General features: G+C 42.1%; 1 protein-coding gene across 1 annotated transcript in view; it reads right to left on the bottom strand.

Moving 5' to 3' along the window:
- LIPC (lipase C, hepatic type) overlaps nucleotides 1-15,593 on the bottom strand; it is a 134,463-nt gene that overhangs the window by 24,549 nt on the left and 94,321 nt on the right. Inside the window, exon 2 of the mRNA XM_054701857.1 lies at nucleotides 2,425-2,609. Coding sequence (XP_054557832.1) covers nucleotides 2,425-2,609 — 185 coding nt within the window. The remainder of the gene's footprint in view (nucleotides 1-2,424; nucleotides 2,610-15,593) is intronic.

Raw genomic sequence — 15,593 nt, 5'->3', positions numbered from 1 at the left:
GTAAGGCTGTTCTAGGTGGAGGGCATAGCTGAGTCAAAGCCAAAAGGAAGGAAACACATGGTTTGTGGGAGAAGCTACAAACAGTGGATGTTGCTGGAGCCTGAAGTGGCAGGAGGGCAAGGGAGGGGCGTGGGGAGAGGTGGGGGAGACAGGGTCAGCCAGCAGAGCACCTGGAAGAAGCAGGCCCTGCTGTGCACCAGCCTTTCTGACTTGGTGGCTCTTGGCTCCAGCTCTTGCCTCGAGTTAGGTCCCAAGACCAGGTCCTTGCCCTTCCCCAAAGCTCTTCTCTGGCTGCATTTCCTACGGACCATCCTATTTTCTCTTGTAGGGGAAGGTCCTACCAGGAATGTTCTTCCTTACAGTGACTGGTCTCTTTCTAATCCATTCCTGCCTCCAGAGCCCCCCACTGTGGTTCCCACAAGAGAATCTTTAGTTATTTCTGTTTTAGAAAGCTTCAACTGGAGTGACAGCAGTGAGGAGCCTGCAATGTGACTCCTGCTGTGGGATGGGGGCCCAATCACAGAACCCCTGACTTGAAGTCTTTGAGAGTGTGGCCTTCAAAGCACAGCACAAGGGAGCTACTTCTGGCTCTTTGTCCACATGGGCTGTGGTAACTGCTTGAACTTTTTGGGCTGCAGTCTCCTCATCTGAGGGATGAGACTAACTCACCTGCCTGGTAGGGAGGTGTGAGGACTAACTGGGCTGAGACAGACTAAAAAGGGGCTCTATCTATGTCAGGGACCTTCTCTAGGACCAGAAGCTCCCTCTCCCTCTCATCTTCACCAGCAGCCCTGAGGTGGAAGCCCCTTCTCTGGGGCTGAGACTCCTTGAAGGAGTAGGGAGGAGCCGGCGGCCAATGGCTGAGGCCTCCATGCTTTTTTCCTCAGGGTGCAGTGGGTTCTCCCATGTGGCACCAATGACGTCTCTCCACCCCACAAGGCAGGCACAAGTCTGTTCTGTTCACGCAGAAGTTGTGAGACTGCATAAGTAGCTGTCAGCAAACAAATGTTCAAAGAGTGCTGGGCAGGGAGATGGCCCATTTTGGTCTCTAGGGCAGGAGAAATGGGAATTTCAAGAGCAATTTTCAACTGGATGTCAGGAAAAGGCTTCCAGGTCATGAAATTGCACTAACATCTCTGGAGATTTCAAATTGTGAACTAAACTTCCAATTGTGGATGGGCTGGATACCAGGCAGGCAGAAATACCTCTTGGAAACAAGCCCTCACTTAGTTTGAGTTGCTCATTGTGGTCTTTTCCCCCTTCTTGCATAGTAACAGAATTTCTATCTATCCTAAAAGTCTCCTTTCTTGAAGAGGCCACACATCTAGACCAACTTTCCATTTAGATATGGCCCAAGAAGGTAACTGGAAACAGTGCACAGATGTTTCTGGAAGCTAACCTAAACAAAACACGCTGATAGCTAAAGCCACTGTATACTTTTTTTTTTTTTTTTGTGGGACCCTCGCTGGCGGCGGGGGAACGAACCGGCACTGCAGAGGCTGTGGGCAGCCTCGCAGGCCAGCGCTCAACCGCTGCGCCACCAGGGGAGGCCCGCCACTGCATACTTTTAATAGATGGATTGTATGGTATGCATACACACCCACAAATATCAATAAAGGTATTTTTTGCCATTTATTTATTTATTTAATTTATTTTTTTACATCATTTTTCATTTTTGCACGATGTATGCATTTTCGTCATGGTTATAGTCCCCATACAATTCACGAGCAGAGTTTAAAAAAATCTTTATTGAGGTAAATGGACTAATCAATAAAGTTTTTTTTTAAACTCTGCCCCTTGACCCCTTTGTGGGCATCCTTTCCTATGCTGTGTTGCTGGGAATGAAGATGTGATGACTATGCAGTAGCTGCCATCTTGGGTATCTTAGGTCCATGCGCTTAGTATGGCTAGAACCAAAATGGGTTCTTCAGGACTTCATTGGCCAAAGCCATTTAGCTCGTTTTGGATTATATATCATTGGATTGTTTTGTGAAATGAAAACAAACCTGTTGTATTGAATCATGCTGATTTGGATTTCTGTTATTTACAGCTAAATTTTCCCTTGCAAAATCAGCATTTTCCTTGAGAGACAATGTTTTTGGTTTCCTACCACTTCTTGTGAAACGTGCTTATTCACCTGTGTCTTTTATGGGCCCTCATGTGCTCTGTGGTCTGTTGGAGCATTTTATATAATCTGAAAGGTGGAGATAATTATACTTCTCCTGCCCTGCTTACTTGTGGAGTTGCGATAACCAATGAGATAGTGCATGGGGAAGCATTTGGAAAATTAGAATGTGCTTTACAAATATTATGCAGGAAGTTTTATCACTGGCTCCCTATCTTTTTATTAAAATGGAATACACTAGGGAGAAAAAAAAGAAAATGTGAAAACAGAGAGGAAAAAGGCATGTCAGCATTTCCTACCGACCACCCGTGGATTATCATCACCAGAGGACGGGAGGAGTTGAAGCCGCACTGCTGTAACGTGTCTGGGTGATTGAGCCGAATCTGACAGCCCTTATCCACTTCCTGGTTAAAGAGCAGGAATTTGGTCTTTGTCGCCTGCATTTCTTTCATTTCAACATCTCGAGCTCTTCTTCCAAACGGTTCTGGAATGTAAAATTGAGGATGGTGCTTAACTTGGCATATGTCCTACCTCTGCCAGCTCCGGGACAAACCAAAGGTTTCTAAGAGCACCAGCCAATGGGGTTTCTCTGAGTTGCTAGAAGTGGGCAGGACTTTCAGTTTTGGGGAACCCCAAAGAATGTTTCTGTAGAATGACCATTTCTGTCCTAGGAGATACTGGAAGGTAACCTAGGAGAATTCAGCATAGAGGTGGAACAGATTCTCCATCCTAACATCCTGTGGCAGTAGGATTGGCCAGTCAGATACTAGGGTGACAAGGCAGCCTGCAATACAGCCAAGATTGGGACCGGGAGAGGAGAAGGATGAAGCACCAAACCACTGCTAATAAGAGATAGTGTCAAGACTTGAACCTGTGTCTGTCCTACTCTACCCTCCTGCATCCCTGTGCTGGAGAGACAGTGAATAGAGTTAGATGACACAATACATTCTTTCAACCTGTTCTTACCTGCAGACACATTATATCTCATACCCTTGCACAGACCAGGTAGGGTTGGGGATGATGGATTCCCCAGATGGAGGAGTGCCATTCAGGGAGGATCCTTCAGAGAAAGTGAGGCTGGTACTGGTCTTAAAGGATAAATAGGTGTGCACATGCAAGTGGGTATATGTGTGTGGCTTTCCAAGCCGAGGGAACAGCAGAGTAAGGGCTCAGAGGCAGGGGACCTTATTGGCATGAGGAGGCAGGAGAGAAGGCTAAATAACCAGAACCTGGGGCTAAAGGAGGCTGAGGAGTCTGGACTTGATGCTCTAGATAATAGCCTGCAGGCATGCTGTTTTTCAGCCAAAAAAGATAAATGGCTATCTACTTGGAATCTTTCAAAGACAGCAGGAGGATGGAGTAGAGGGAGAAATATTGTAAAATTTCACTTTCTACTGTTTTTCCAAGGTCTTCTAGTTTCTCTTTTGCAGGAAGCTTCATTCTGACCTTAAGCCACTTTGGAATGGGGGTGGGCAGTCCCCCAACTCTAGAAAGCAGCAGTTACTTAGCAACAGTTACTAAGGTCATGGTGATGGTCAAAGAAACACACTTCTGCTCAGGGGCTGAGTGAAACCCAAGGAGGTGCCAGGTTCCCATGGTAGTAGCACCCCAAATGGGTGATATTTTATCTGCCAAGATTAGGTCAAGAGCTGGGGGAGGAGACTGATACTTTCCCAGCTGAGGGTGGGCTCCCCTGTGGCTGAGGGGCTGATACAAGACCAAATCAACATTCTTGGTTAGTGAACTCAATTCAGCCCAATTACCAAGGACCCTGACCGTTCGTTCTGAGTATAAAGTCATTCAGGCTTCTTGAATAATAAGTCTTAGACTTCTGGTTTCAGGGGACAGCAGGACAGAGAGACGACGAAGTGCAAGGGGAGATATTAATGAAACCAATTTTCCTACCCAAAGGTTATTAATTCGAAAGGTCATTAATTCCCAGCAAAGGGCAATGATTTTTCACTATAATGACAGAATGAAATGGATCATATTTTATTAAAAGGGGATGTGAGTGAGAATCTGAATAACTTCTCTGACACAATAAAGGAAAATTCTGCTGCCCTGTTTGGCTTTCCTAAGCTTGGAGGATGCCCAAACTTGTCCTTGTCCCTGCAGTGAGTTCCCATCTTGGGCTCGCCACCATATTGTCTGAGTCAGAAGCTGGGAGTCACCCCCAAATCGGTCCAAAGCTTCAGGTTCCCAAATATCTCCAGAATTTAGTGCCCTAGTTCCGGCAGATGCTGTTTCCTAATTAGTTTATTGCAACAGCTTCCTAACAGGTCCCTCTCTCTGGTGCCCCCACCCTCCTCACACAGCAGTTTAAAGACTCTTTCTGGACCAGATATGACTGTTACACCCTGTAGTGACTTGCTTTAAGCTTCTTGGTCAACAAGTCAAGTCACCACCTGAATAATGATCTCCCTTTCTCTCAACCCCTCTCCTCTTTTCATTCTCCTGCTACCCCAGTCTATAATTCCCCCAAATGCCTTTTCACACCCCTGTGTCCTTGTGCTGTTGCTTCTCTCCCCTACCTCCCCCCATCTTTGCTGTTCGCCGGTGAACGCTGGACCATCCATTAAAATGGAACTCAGACCACACCGTCCAGGAAACCTCATCTAGCCAGAGAGAATTACTTCCTCTTGCTGCCAGCACTGTAGAGCCATTAGGGCTGTGTCCCTGGTCCTCAAGCTTGTCATGAGGCCCAGGGATTTATCTGTTTAACTATGTGATGTTTCTTCCAGCAGGCTGTGAACTCATGGGGCGCATGCTGGGCGCGTGGTAGGTACTCAAGAAGATGAGATATTCTGTGGCATCCAGTTCTCAGATCAAAGCTTATCATTTGATTTGTCAGAGATTTATGCATTGGAGCTAACGGTAACTAATTTTCTTTTATTCAGTGACCAAATAGCTACATTTTTCTCTATTTCAGAATAACTGACTCAAATGCAGAGAGGACTACAGGAAAATAAAATGGGGATTGTATTCCTATCTCATGAAGTTGTTTCAAGGATTAAATAAGATGGTATTTATAAAGCTCTCAGAACAATGCCTGGCATACTGTTAGCACCTGTTCAAGGGCGTGCTGTTAAAATTGGAGCATGTTAAAATGATGTGGATTGGAGCATCTAGTATCTTGAATTTTTGATCTGAGGATCGTTTCTTTCCATAAAAATGTATCCCAGTTGCCCTCACAGGACAAATTCTGTCTTATGTATATTTGCTCTGGATTTAGTGGGGAGAATAAGCTCTGGCCCCGGCGCCTGGGGTGGGAAGGCTGTTCAGGAGAGTCCTATGGATAGAGAGTTGTCGGAGGAAAGGGCTAAGAACAGCAGAACTGACTGGGCTCTCCCTTTTCCTCCTGGGTTTGAGGCATGACGTTCTTTAGTGTGTGCATGGATGAAGAAGCTGTGTGTGTGTATATTCTCGTGTATATTCTTTTCCTCCATTTATTTTCTCAATAATTATTTATTAAATATATATTATGCCCTGAGTCTGGGCTAGGTACTAGTTGGTGGGGGGAGGCAAACAGGACATGACTCCTGGCTTTTCTGGACCCCCGGTCTGCTAGCAGAGACAAGCATGAGAACCGACTATGGATGCGGTTGCTGTCAGGGCTGCAGGGAGGCCCTGAGTAGAGGCTTTAGGGAAGATTCTAGAAGATGAAGCATCTAGATGAGTCTAGAAGGATGATGAAAGATTCTTTAGGCCCTCACATCTAGGGAAAATTGTTGAAGAAAATGGGACTCTGGTGGCTAAAAAAATAAAAAAAGATTTGGTGGAGGACATGGGTGTGGAAGGGCTATTATGGGGGAGAGGGCCTAGAATTCTTTTGTCTAACTCGGGGAGATAGAAACAAAATGAATGGGTGGGCATAACATGGGAAGACAAATTTTGACATTAATTAATTTATAAAAATTCAGGGTTGAAGAAATTGGAACAAAGAGAAAATAAGGCCAGTAAAACAAAGACAAAACATAGATTAGCACCCTACAATGCACATTGTGGGACTGCATGAGGCTGCTGAGATGGGCCATCGATTTTGCTTGGAGCTTCCGACTAGCCAAATCAAAGAGGCAAGCAGAGCATTTGGGGAGTCATGGTGTCCGGTTACTCACACCTTACTGGTCCTGAAGCCTGAGGTGGTTCCCCATAGGTTACTCCAAAAAGAGGTCACTGACTGATTGTAGTCTTGGACACATTTCTACCAAATATACTGTGGCAAGTTTTGTGGTTGTTTGGGAGAGCTCTGCAATCCTCAGTGGAAGCAGCACCGTCAGTGCCAAGCAACATTTAATCACATTGCGTTCACTATAATTCAGCAGCAGCCCCAGGCCTGAGGGAGACAGGGGCCTCTTCAGGCCACATGGTGGAAGACAGGGAGCCCAGAGTGTCTGAGCCTCCATGGGAGCATGCATTGTCCCCTTTGTGGAACACACAGAATACTCACTTCCTCAGCCAAGTCAGAGCTTCAAGGACGTGCTGCTTTGTCCACACCCAAATGTGTACTGAAGTCTCTTTCCCCAGCGGTACCCTGCTCGAAGTGAGCTCTACACTGGGCACCCCCACCCAAGTGTTCTTTTGGCATTGCAAACTTAGTGAGACCAACCTGAATTTATTCACCTTCCTTCAACTCCTCCTTCTTCCTTTGTTCCTACATTTCCTACTGCAGTTCATAACACCATCACTCATCTATGAAGTTGCTTGGGCTATTTGGCTTAGAAAAGTCCTTGTGTCCTCTCCCTGTCTCCTTAGTGACCACCAGGGTCACCAAATACTGAGGGCTCAGCCTCAGGATTATCTTCTCTGCATTAGCCACTGGAAGGACTTGGTCCTTCAAAAAAAAAAAAAAAAAAACCCACAATGTTATTATACTTGACTTTTAATTGTTATACATATATAAGCATATATGCATATCTATTTTCTATATACTCATTGCATATACATAATTTGAAAATTACTTACAAATAAAGAATCTCACTACTCAGAAAAAAGTCCTACAAGTATAATTTGGACTATTTCCTTCCAATCTTTTCTAGTAGAAATATATACTCTATAGATATCTATCTGGAGTGCCTATAGCTGAGATTATATTCTGTGAATGGTTTTATATCCCTCTTCACCTATGATGGTAATTTTCTTTTTTTAAAAAAAGATTTATTTATTTATGCATACAAGAACTAGGGTACAGGCCAGAGGTGTGTGTGGGGGTGGTGAGAGGATTCACCAGAGACAGAACAGGAAGCAGAACAGGCAGATCTACTGATACACTGCTGAGAGGAGCAGTGGGCAAAGTAGGAGAGGTCTGCTGCGCCATGTGGGTCTCCTCCCTAGCCGGGGATTGAATTTGTGCTTCAGTGGCTGTGGATAGTTTCATAGGCTGCGTCTTAACCCCTTGCACCACCAGGGAGGCCCCTATAATGGTAATTTTCCTAAGGCATTAAAATTCTTTAAAATAATGCTTTTGATAAGTGGTTTCATTTATTTACTTATTACATTATTGTTGGCCATTTATATTGTTTCCAGTTTGTTTTTTCCTCTTACAGAGCATGCTCAGATAACTATCTGTATATATAAATCTTTGTCTGAATCTATGAGTATTCTTAATATGGAGTCCTAAAAGTGCAATTATTAGGTATATGTACATATGCATATATGTCCACATCAATTTTCAGCACTTTTAAAGCTAATGTTTATTATTTTCTCTATGCCAGCCACTGTCCTGACAGTTTATTTGTATTATCTCATTTAAATCTCATCAGTCTTGAGTAAGCTGTGAGGAAATCTACTGATTCCATTAAAAGTGAGGAAATCTGTTCCATATTGTGTTAGTTGGGGCAATCCTTCTCCAGCTATGTCTTGAATTGACACACCAATAGTAAGAATCTGGGGGTGAGACTATGGTTTTGAGAGGGAGAATATTAACTGAGGCAAATAGTCAAATCCTTCGAGAGAATCAGCCCCTATTACCTGGAGAGCATGTTGACGGGCTGGGAGGTTTGAGGTTGTCATCTGCATGACAGCAAGTTTGGGGCAGCAAAACTCGCCCCAGAGTTAGTGAGAAGGAGAAGCTGCGGGTGGCCATTCCATTTCTAATGAGTTTCCTCGCAGTCAGTGATTTCTCTATTCCTAAGTTAGCCTTCAGGCTTGAGACTTCCTAATATTTCATAAAGAACAAATTATTTCATTTTATGTTGGGTATGAATATCATCAGGTGGGTGACTGCAGGCGATAAGCTGGCATAGGAGAAAACCAAGGATTCTGACAGGATTCTGCTTGTGGTACTGGGTCAGGGAGCCTCTGTTCAGTTCCATGTTTGTTGAGAACTACTGTGTACTGATGGGTGCTGAGGACACAAATGTGTAGGACAGGAGCTGTGTGCAGTTGTTTGTAAAACATCTTTATATTCATGATTTAAATTGCTACTCTGTGTGTGTGTGTGTGTGCATGCACATTTAACATTTCCCTTGTTAACCTGCACTGCTGAAAATCTCCCCAGACCTAAGACTAAGGGAGGAGTCCTCTGGAAGACTGTAATTTGATGGTACCCTGAAAACTCTCCAGACCAAGTCCTTTGTTCAGGGTGGAACAAAATCTATGAGGCAAATGTAGCCACAACTCTGAACTTAGCTACTGTGGTCAGGCCCATGATTTGTATATGGGCAACACTAACTTCAGAATTTTTAGGACTTTGGCAGGATGGAAAAATTTGAAAGAGAATTTAATCACTGCTGAGCCTTTACAGAGTCAACTCTTAGCTGTTGCTGAACTTTGATAATAAGCAATTTCTTCCAAGACTGTGGTGAGGAATTTTCTCTCCTTCCTGCCATTATGAATTTTGCCTTGATCTGGACACCACACCCTTCCTTTTACTTACTAGCTTGAAAATATTTCTCTGAAGACAAGGATGTTCTCTCTTACCACTGCTCTTCAATATAATACTGGATGTCTTAGCCAGGGAAATAAGACAAGAGAAAGACATACAAGGAATCCAGAAAGGGAAAGAAGTAAAACTATCACTATTTGCAGATGATATGATAATATACATAGAGAACCCTAAAAACGCCACAGAAAAACTACTCCAAATAATCAACCAGTTCAGTAAAGTAGCAGGATACAAAATCAACATGCAATCAATCTGAAGAAGAAGAAATCAAGAAAACCATCCTTTTTATAATTGAAACAAAAAAATCAAATAATTGGGAATAAACCTAACAAAAGAGAAAGACCTATACAAAGAAAATTATAAAACACTGTTAAAAGAAATAGAAGAAGATACAAGGAAATGGAAAGACATCCCCTGCTCATGGATTGGAAGAATTAACATTATTAAAATGTCCATCCTACCAAAAGCAATATACAGATTCAACGCTATTTCAATAAAAATCTCAATGACATTCTTCAAAGAAATAGAAGAAATACTGATGAAATTCATATGGAACCACACACACACACAAAAAAAACAAAACCACAAATAGCCAAAGCCCTACTGATGAAAACAAAAGAGAAAGGAGGTATCACACTTCCAAACTTCAAGCTATACTACAAAGCCATAATAATTCAAACAGTTTGGTATTGGAACAAAAACAGACACACAGACCAATGGAACCAAAAAGAGAGCCCAGAAATAAAACCACACTTACATGGACAACTGATCTTTGACAAAGGAGCAAAGAATATGCAATGGAACACAGACAGTTTGTTCAATAAACGGTGCTGGGAAAACTGGACCACCACATGCAAAAAAATGAAACTAGACCACTACCTTTCACTGTGCATAAAAATAAACTCAAAATGGATAAAAGAACTGGACATAAGACCTGAAACCATAAAATATGTAGAAGAAAATATAGGTAAAACACTACAAGACACACATTGCAATAACATCTTTAAAGACTCATCACCCAAAGCAAAGAAAGTCAAAGAAAAGATAAACACCTGGGATTTCATCAAACTGAAAAACTTCTGCACAGCAAAAGAAACATTAACCAAAACAGAGAGACACCCCACTGACTGGGAAAAAAATCTTTGCACTCCAGTCAAATGATAAGGGACTGATCACAAAGATCTACAAAGAACTCACAGGACTCAACAAAAACAAAATAAACAATCCAGTCAAGAAATGGGAAGAAGAACTTAAAAGACATTTCTCCAAATAGAAAATGCAAATGGCCAACAGGCATATGAAAAAATGTTCAATATCCCTTATCATCAGGGAAATGCAAATCAAAACCACATTGAGATACCACCTTACACCAGTAAGAATGGCACATATCAAAAAAACAAGCAACAACAAATGTTGGCGAGGATGTGGTGAAAAAGGAACTCTCCTACATTGCTGGTGGGAGTGCAAACTGGTCCAACCACTATGAAAATCTGTCTGGAGTTTCCTCAGTCTACTAAAAATGGAGCTATCATATGACCTGGCAATTCTACTCCTAGAGATCTACCCAAAGGACAAATAAACATTGATTCAAAAGAACACTTGCACCCCTATGTTTATTGCAGCACTATTTACAATAGGTAAAACTTGGAAACAACTCAAATGCCCAAAAATAGATGACTGGATCAAGAAGATGTAGCATATACACACAATGGAATATTATTCAGCAATCAAAAAAAATAAACTCATGCCATTTGCGCAAGGTGGATGGAGCTAGAAGGAATTATGCTCAGTGAAATAAGCCAGAAGGAAAAAGAAAAATATCAGATAGTTTCACTTATAGCAGGAATATAGGGGAACCAAATAAGACATCAGTGTAAAAAAATAATAACAGTACAAAACACAACAAAGCAAAAACAGACGATTATAAATCAGAGACCTACTGCAGGGGAGGAGGAGGGAGAGGGATCAGAGGGAGGGAGGGAGGAGCACAGGGGACTGAGGTGATGGTGCACGGGTGCATTGGGAAAGGAAACTCTACGGGGACTACACCTGAGGGGGTGGGGGGAAGCAAATATTGTTTAAAAATAAACAATGTTGTAAAAAAAATTTCTCTGCCTTAGTTTCTCAATTTGCATGATACAGTTATTAACCTTTGTGATACCCCTCATCTCTTGTGACACCCCTATATCACCTCATTGTAATAGTTGAACCCTATTCACCAAGGCTATATATCACATATATCCTAAGGAGGGATTGAAGTGTTTTATAAGGCTAAAGTAACTTTTCAGGTCATTAGGATATTGTTTTGAACCTGGCAGCAATCCCCAAATCTGCCTTGAGTGTATTTATTTTATAGCTATTCTTTCAAAAAGCTTTAGGATTTAGAGCTGCTGAACTACTTTATCCCTTTTGGAAGTTGTCATTTATCCATCTTCTTTTGCATGCTTGTTCTTTTAGTTTGTCTGGCTTTGTCTTTTTGCTCTTCACCATTTTGTTGTCAAACAAAACTATGGGATAAGGGGCTGAAGGAAAGCTATTTTCATGTCTGTTATATTCTGTTTTCTTTGTCTATTTTGTCTTGATTTTGCTGACCATCCTGTAGCCCGAGATCACAACCCAACTTTTGTGGATTTCAAGGAAGAAAATAATTAAAGGCTGTGTTTTTGTGCTGGAGTTTTTTTTTTTCTTCCAAACTTTCTTCTTTGGCTGTACATCGTGGCAACTGTGGCTAGAATTAGAATGATTTTTTTTTCTTTCAAGAAATCTGATAATTAGAGAGCATACCATTGACAAAAGCCTTCCATTTGCACTGGACTCCTTCAGGGCCAACGGGGCTTAGTTCTCTAAAAGTTTCCAAGGTCAAGGGCACTTCCTTCCCTGGATAGATTCAAGGTAGGGTGACCAGCTATTCTGACCTGCTAGAGACTAAGGGGCTTCCAATTATAAAACATGGAGGTCCCAATCACACTAATTCAGGGGCAACTGAGTGAGTAAACAGAGAGAGGGAAAAAAAGATAAAAATTTCCCTCCCTATTGATGATCATTCTGAGAGCTTTCATCCAACATTCAATGTGTGACACATCATCCTGCCTGGTCTTTGACCCATGTGACTCACTGGCCAGACATGCGCCGCTGTTCCCTCTGTTCACCCAGTCAACATCACTCTCTCTTCAATGTGGAACCCAACCCTTATTTCCTCAGGAAGTTACTGAGTTTCTTGATTTGCTCACATCTCCCTTTATCTATTCTTAGGTGCTTTCCCAGATGTAATTTTCTATTTGGATTACATAAGTATCTATCTCCCTTGGCCTAGTTTTGCTCAGTTGAAACTTGACTTAGTAGAGCAGGGGTGGTAAAGCACTGTGGTTAGGAACCCAGGCCAGGAGCTAAGCTCCATGGGTTTGAAATTCTTTCAAACATTTGCTAGTTGTGTGACCTTGGGCAAATCATTTAACTTCTAATTTCTCATTACATTATTTGTAAGATGGAAACAATAGTAGTACCTATGTTAGAGGATTGTTGTGAGGATTTGATGAGTGAGTTAGTATTAATAAAATCCAGTAACAGTGCCAAGTATTATTAATAGTATTGCACATAAGTGCTCACTGTTATGACAATGAACCTTAAAAACTATATATATATATATATATATATAGTTTATATATGTTGTCTTTATATATATATATGTTGTCTTTTTTTTAAAGATTTATTTTCTTATGCATACAAGAGCTGGAGTACAGGACAGAGGTACAGGGGGTGGGGGGTTAAAGGATTCACCAGAGACAGAGTGGAGAACAGAATAGGTGGACTGACTGAAATAAATTGCTGAGGGGAGCAGCAGGCAAGTCAGGAGAGGTCTGCTGTGCCATTTGGGTAGCCCCCTGGCTGGGGATCAAACTCGTGCTGCAGAGGCTGCAGACAGTTTCATAGGTTGCATCTTAACCCCTTATGCCACCAGGGAGGCCCCTATATATATTTTTTGATAGATAAAAATTATATTGAATGGATCACAGACCCAAATTTAGTAGTAAAAATCATAAAAATTCTAGAAGAAAACGGGAGAAAATGTTTACAGCACTGGGAAAGGCAAAGTTTATCTCAGGACACCAGGAGGACAAATCATGGAAGAAAAAAGCATGATAAATATATCTGCTCTTTGAAAGATTACATTGAGTAAATGAAAAGTCAAGCTGGACTGTGAAAAAATATATAAAATATACACATCTGACAAAAGACTTATCTAGAATATATAAAGAATAAAAAGACAATCTAATTATAAAATGGGCAAGAGATCTGAATGAATATGTCTTAAAAGAAGATATACAAATAGTACAAAAGCATATGAAAGATAATCAACATTCATGAGGGATACGTTATTCATGAGAGAAATGCAAATATAAACAACTATGAGATACCATCTTTCCCCTTTTCAGATGTCTGAAATTAAAATGACTGACAACACCAGGTGTTGGTGAGGATGTGGGACAGCTAGAATTCTTCATGTATTGCTTGTGGGAATGCAAACTACTATTGCCACATTGGAAAAGAGTTTGGTAATTTCTTAAGGAAATAGATGTACACTTACCGTAAGACTCAGAAATTCCAAGCCTAGAGGTTTAGCCAAGAGAAATGAAAACCTATGTCCACACAAAGATGCAGAGAGTCACAACAGCTTTATTCATAATAGCCCCAAACTAGTAGCATCCGAAATACCTATCAAATGGTAAATGGATAATCACATTATGGAATATCCAACTAATGGAATACTGCTCAGCAATAAGATAGACAAATTATTGATATACACAACAGCATGGATGAATTCAAACTGCCTTACACTAAATGAAAGAGGCCCACCTTAAAAGATTGTGATTCCATTCATATGACATTCTGGAAAAGGTAAAACTGAAGTGACAGACCAGTGGTTTCCTGGAGGCAGGGGATGAAAAGGACAAAAGGGAAACATTTGGTGGGATAGGAAAGTTCTGCATTTTGATGGTGCTAATGGTTTCCTGGGTACATGATTTAAAAACTTGTTAAAAACTTGTTTAAAAAAGTGACAGTCATGTGTTGCTTAATAATGGGGATGCGTTCTGAGAAATGTTTCATTAGGTGATGCTGCCATGGGAACGTCAAGAATGTAATAACACAAACCTAGATGGTACAGCCTACCACACAGGCTATGTACCGCGACCACCAGCGCGTGCGAGTTCCATCCCCGCGTGTGTGGTCCTTACACAGTGCATGGCCATACAAACAAGTAATAGTGTGGCTTCCCCACACCACCCAACACCCAGGCTGGGAACTGCAGGTTGCACAGCATACTTTCTGCATCTGTCACTTGCATGGGGCTGGCCTACTGAGAGGACAGGGTATTTCCGAGTCCTCTGGGCATTAGGGTCAATTGGCAATGATTGCTCCAATTGCTCCAGCCCTCACTTTGAACTGAATGATCAGATCAATCGGGCGTGTGCTCAGCCCAGCAGAGACTTGGTGTACTTGGAAGGTCCTTCTAGTTTCCTTCAGGCCAGGGAGGATTAGGGGTGCTTGGGGGAAGAGAGAGCTCCTGGTTACAGAGGGCTAGAGATGAAAGGGTCTTGAGGTGGCAAGCCTGTTTACAGACTGCTTCTAATTCTCCTTCTGTGTGACTCAAAGCACCTGTATTTATTGAGACCTCATTATCTTTCCTTACTAATTACAGATATAATACCACCAGTCTACTCTTTTCATCCTTTTCAGAGAATCAGTGTTACCACACCAGGTCAAGAGAAATCCAGCGAAAACATAGTTGTCTTCTTTCTTTTTTTTTTAAATTTTATTTTTATATTCCCCATACAATTGCAACCCCCTTATTTTGACCCCAATCCCTCCATTTCCCATCCCCCAAACCCCATAGAGTGTCTCTGGTTCATAGTTGTTTGTTGATTTTGATATTTTCTTTCTTATAGTTAGTCTTTCTCCTGGTCCCTTATTTAGGTTTTCTAGATTCCTGCTATGAGTGAGACCATCCGGTATTTTTCTTTTTCTTTCTGGCTTATTTCACTGAGCATGATCCCTTCCAGCTCCATCCATGTTGTCTTCTTTCTATCAGCCTAAATGGGGCATTGGATCCCCATCCTGCTCTATTGGCAGGAAGTTCTGCCCCGTTTTGGTTGGTACAATCTCCATAGCTTAGTGACATCCTTTTCCCACCTCCAAGCATTACTTCCTATAGAGCAGGGACCTCTTACTGATCATAATGATCAGTCCAAATTTCTTTTTTTACAGAGTTTATAGGGGTTTGTTTTCCCTTATCCTTCAGAGCTCTCTCTCTGACATGACCCACACAACTGCCAAGTGAAACTTACAAGGAACAGAAAGAGGGGGTGTGGAAGAGCTTTACCGTAATGATGGACTTTAGGGCATTGTTAGATGGTTTCACGGTCAAGCACTTTGGGGGTGCTTGAGTTCAACCCCAGGTCAGAGTCACAAAACTCACAACTTCCTGCCAAGACAAGCCTGCTGGGAGCTCTAGCAGGTGGGCACACCCTGCTTTGTTACTGGCAGCGCCTGTGCCTGTGAAAGGAAAGTGGGGCCACTCCTGCCTCC

The sequence above is a fragment of the Talpa occidentalis genome, unplaced genomic scaffold, assembly GCF_014898055.3.
Source record: "Talpa occidentalis isolate TD23 unplaced genomic scaffold, MPIMG_talOcc4v2.1 talOcc4.11, whole genome shotgun sequence".
Lineage (NCBI taxonomy): Eukaryota > Metazoa > Chordata > Mammalia > Eulipotyphla > Talpidae > Talpa > Talpa occidentalis.
This window is presented reverse-complemented; position numbering and strand designations above follow the sequence as displayed.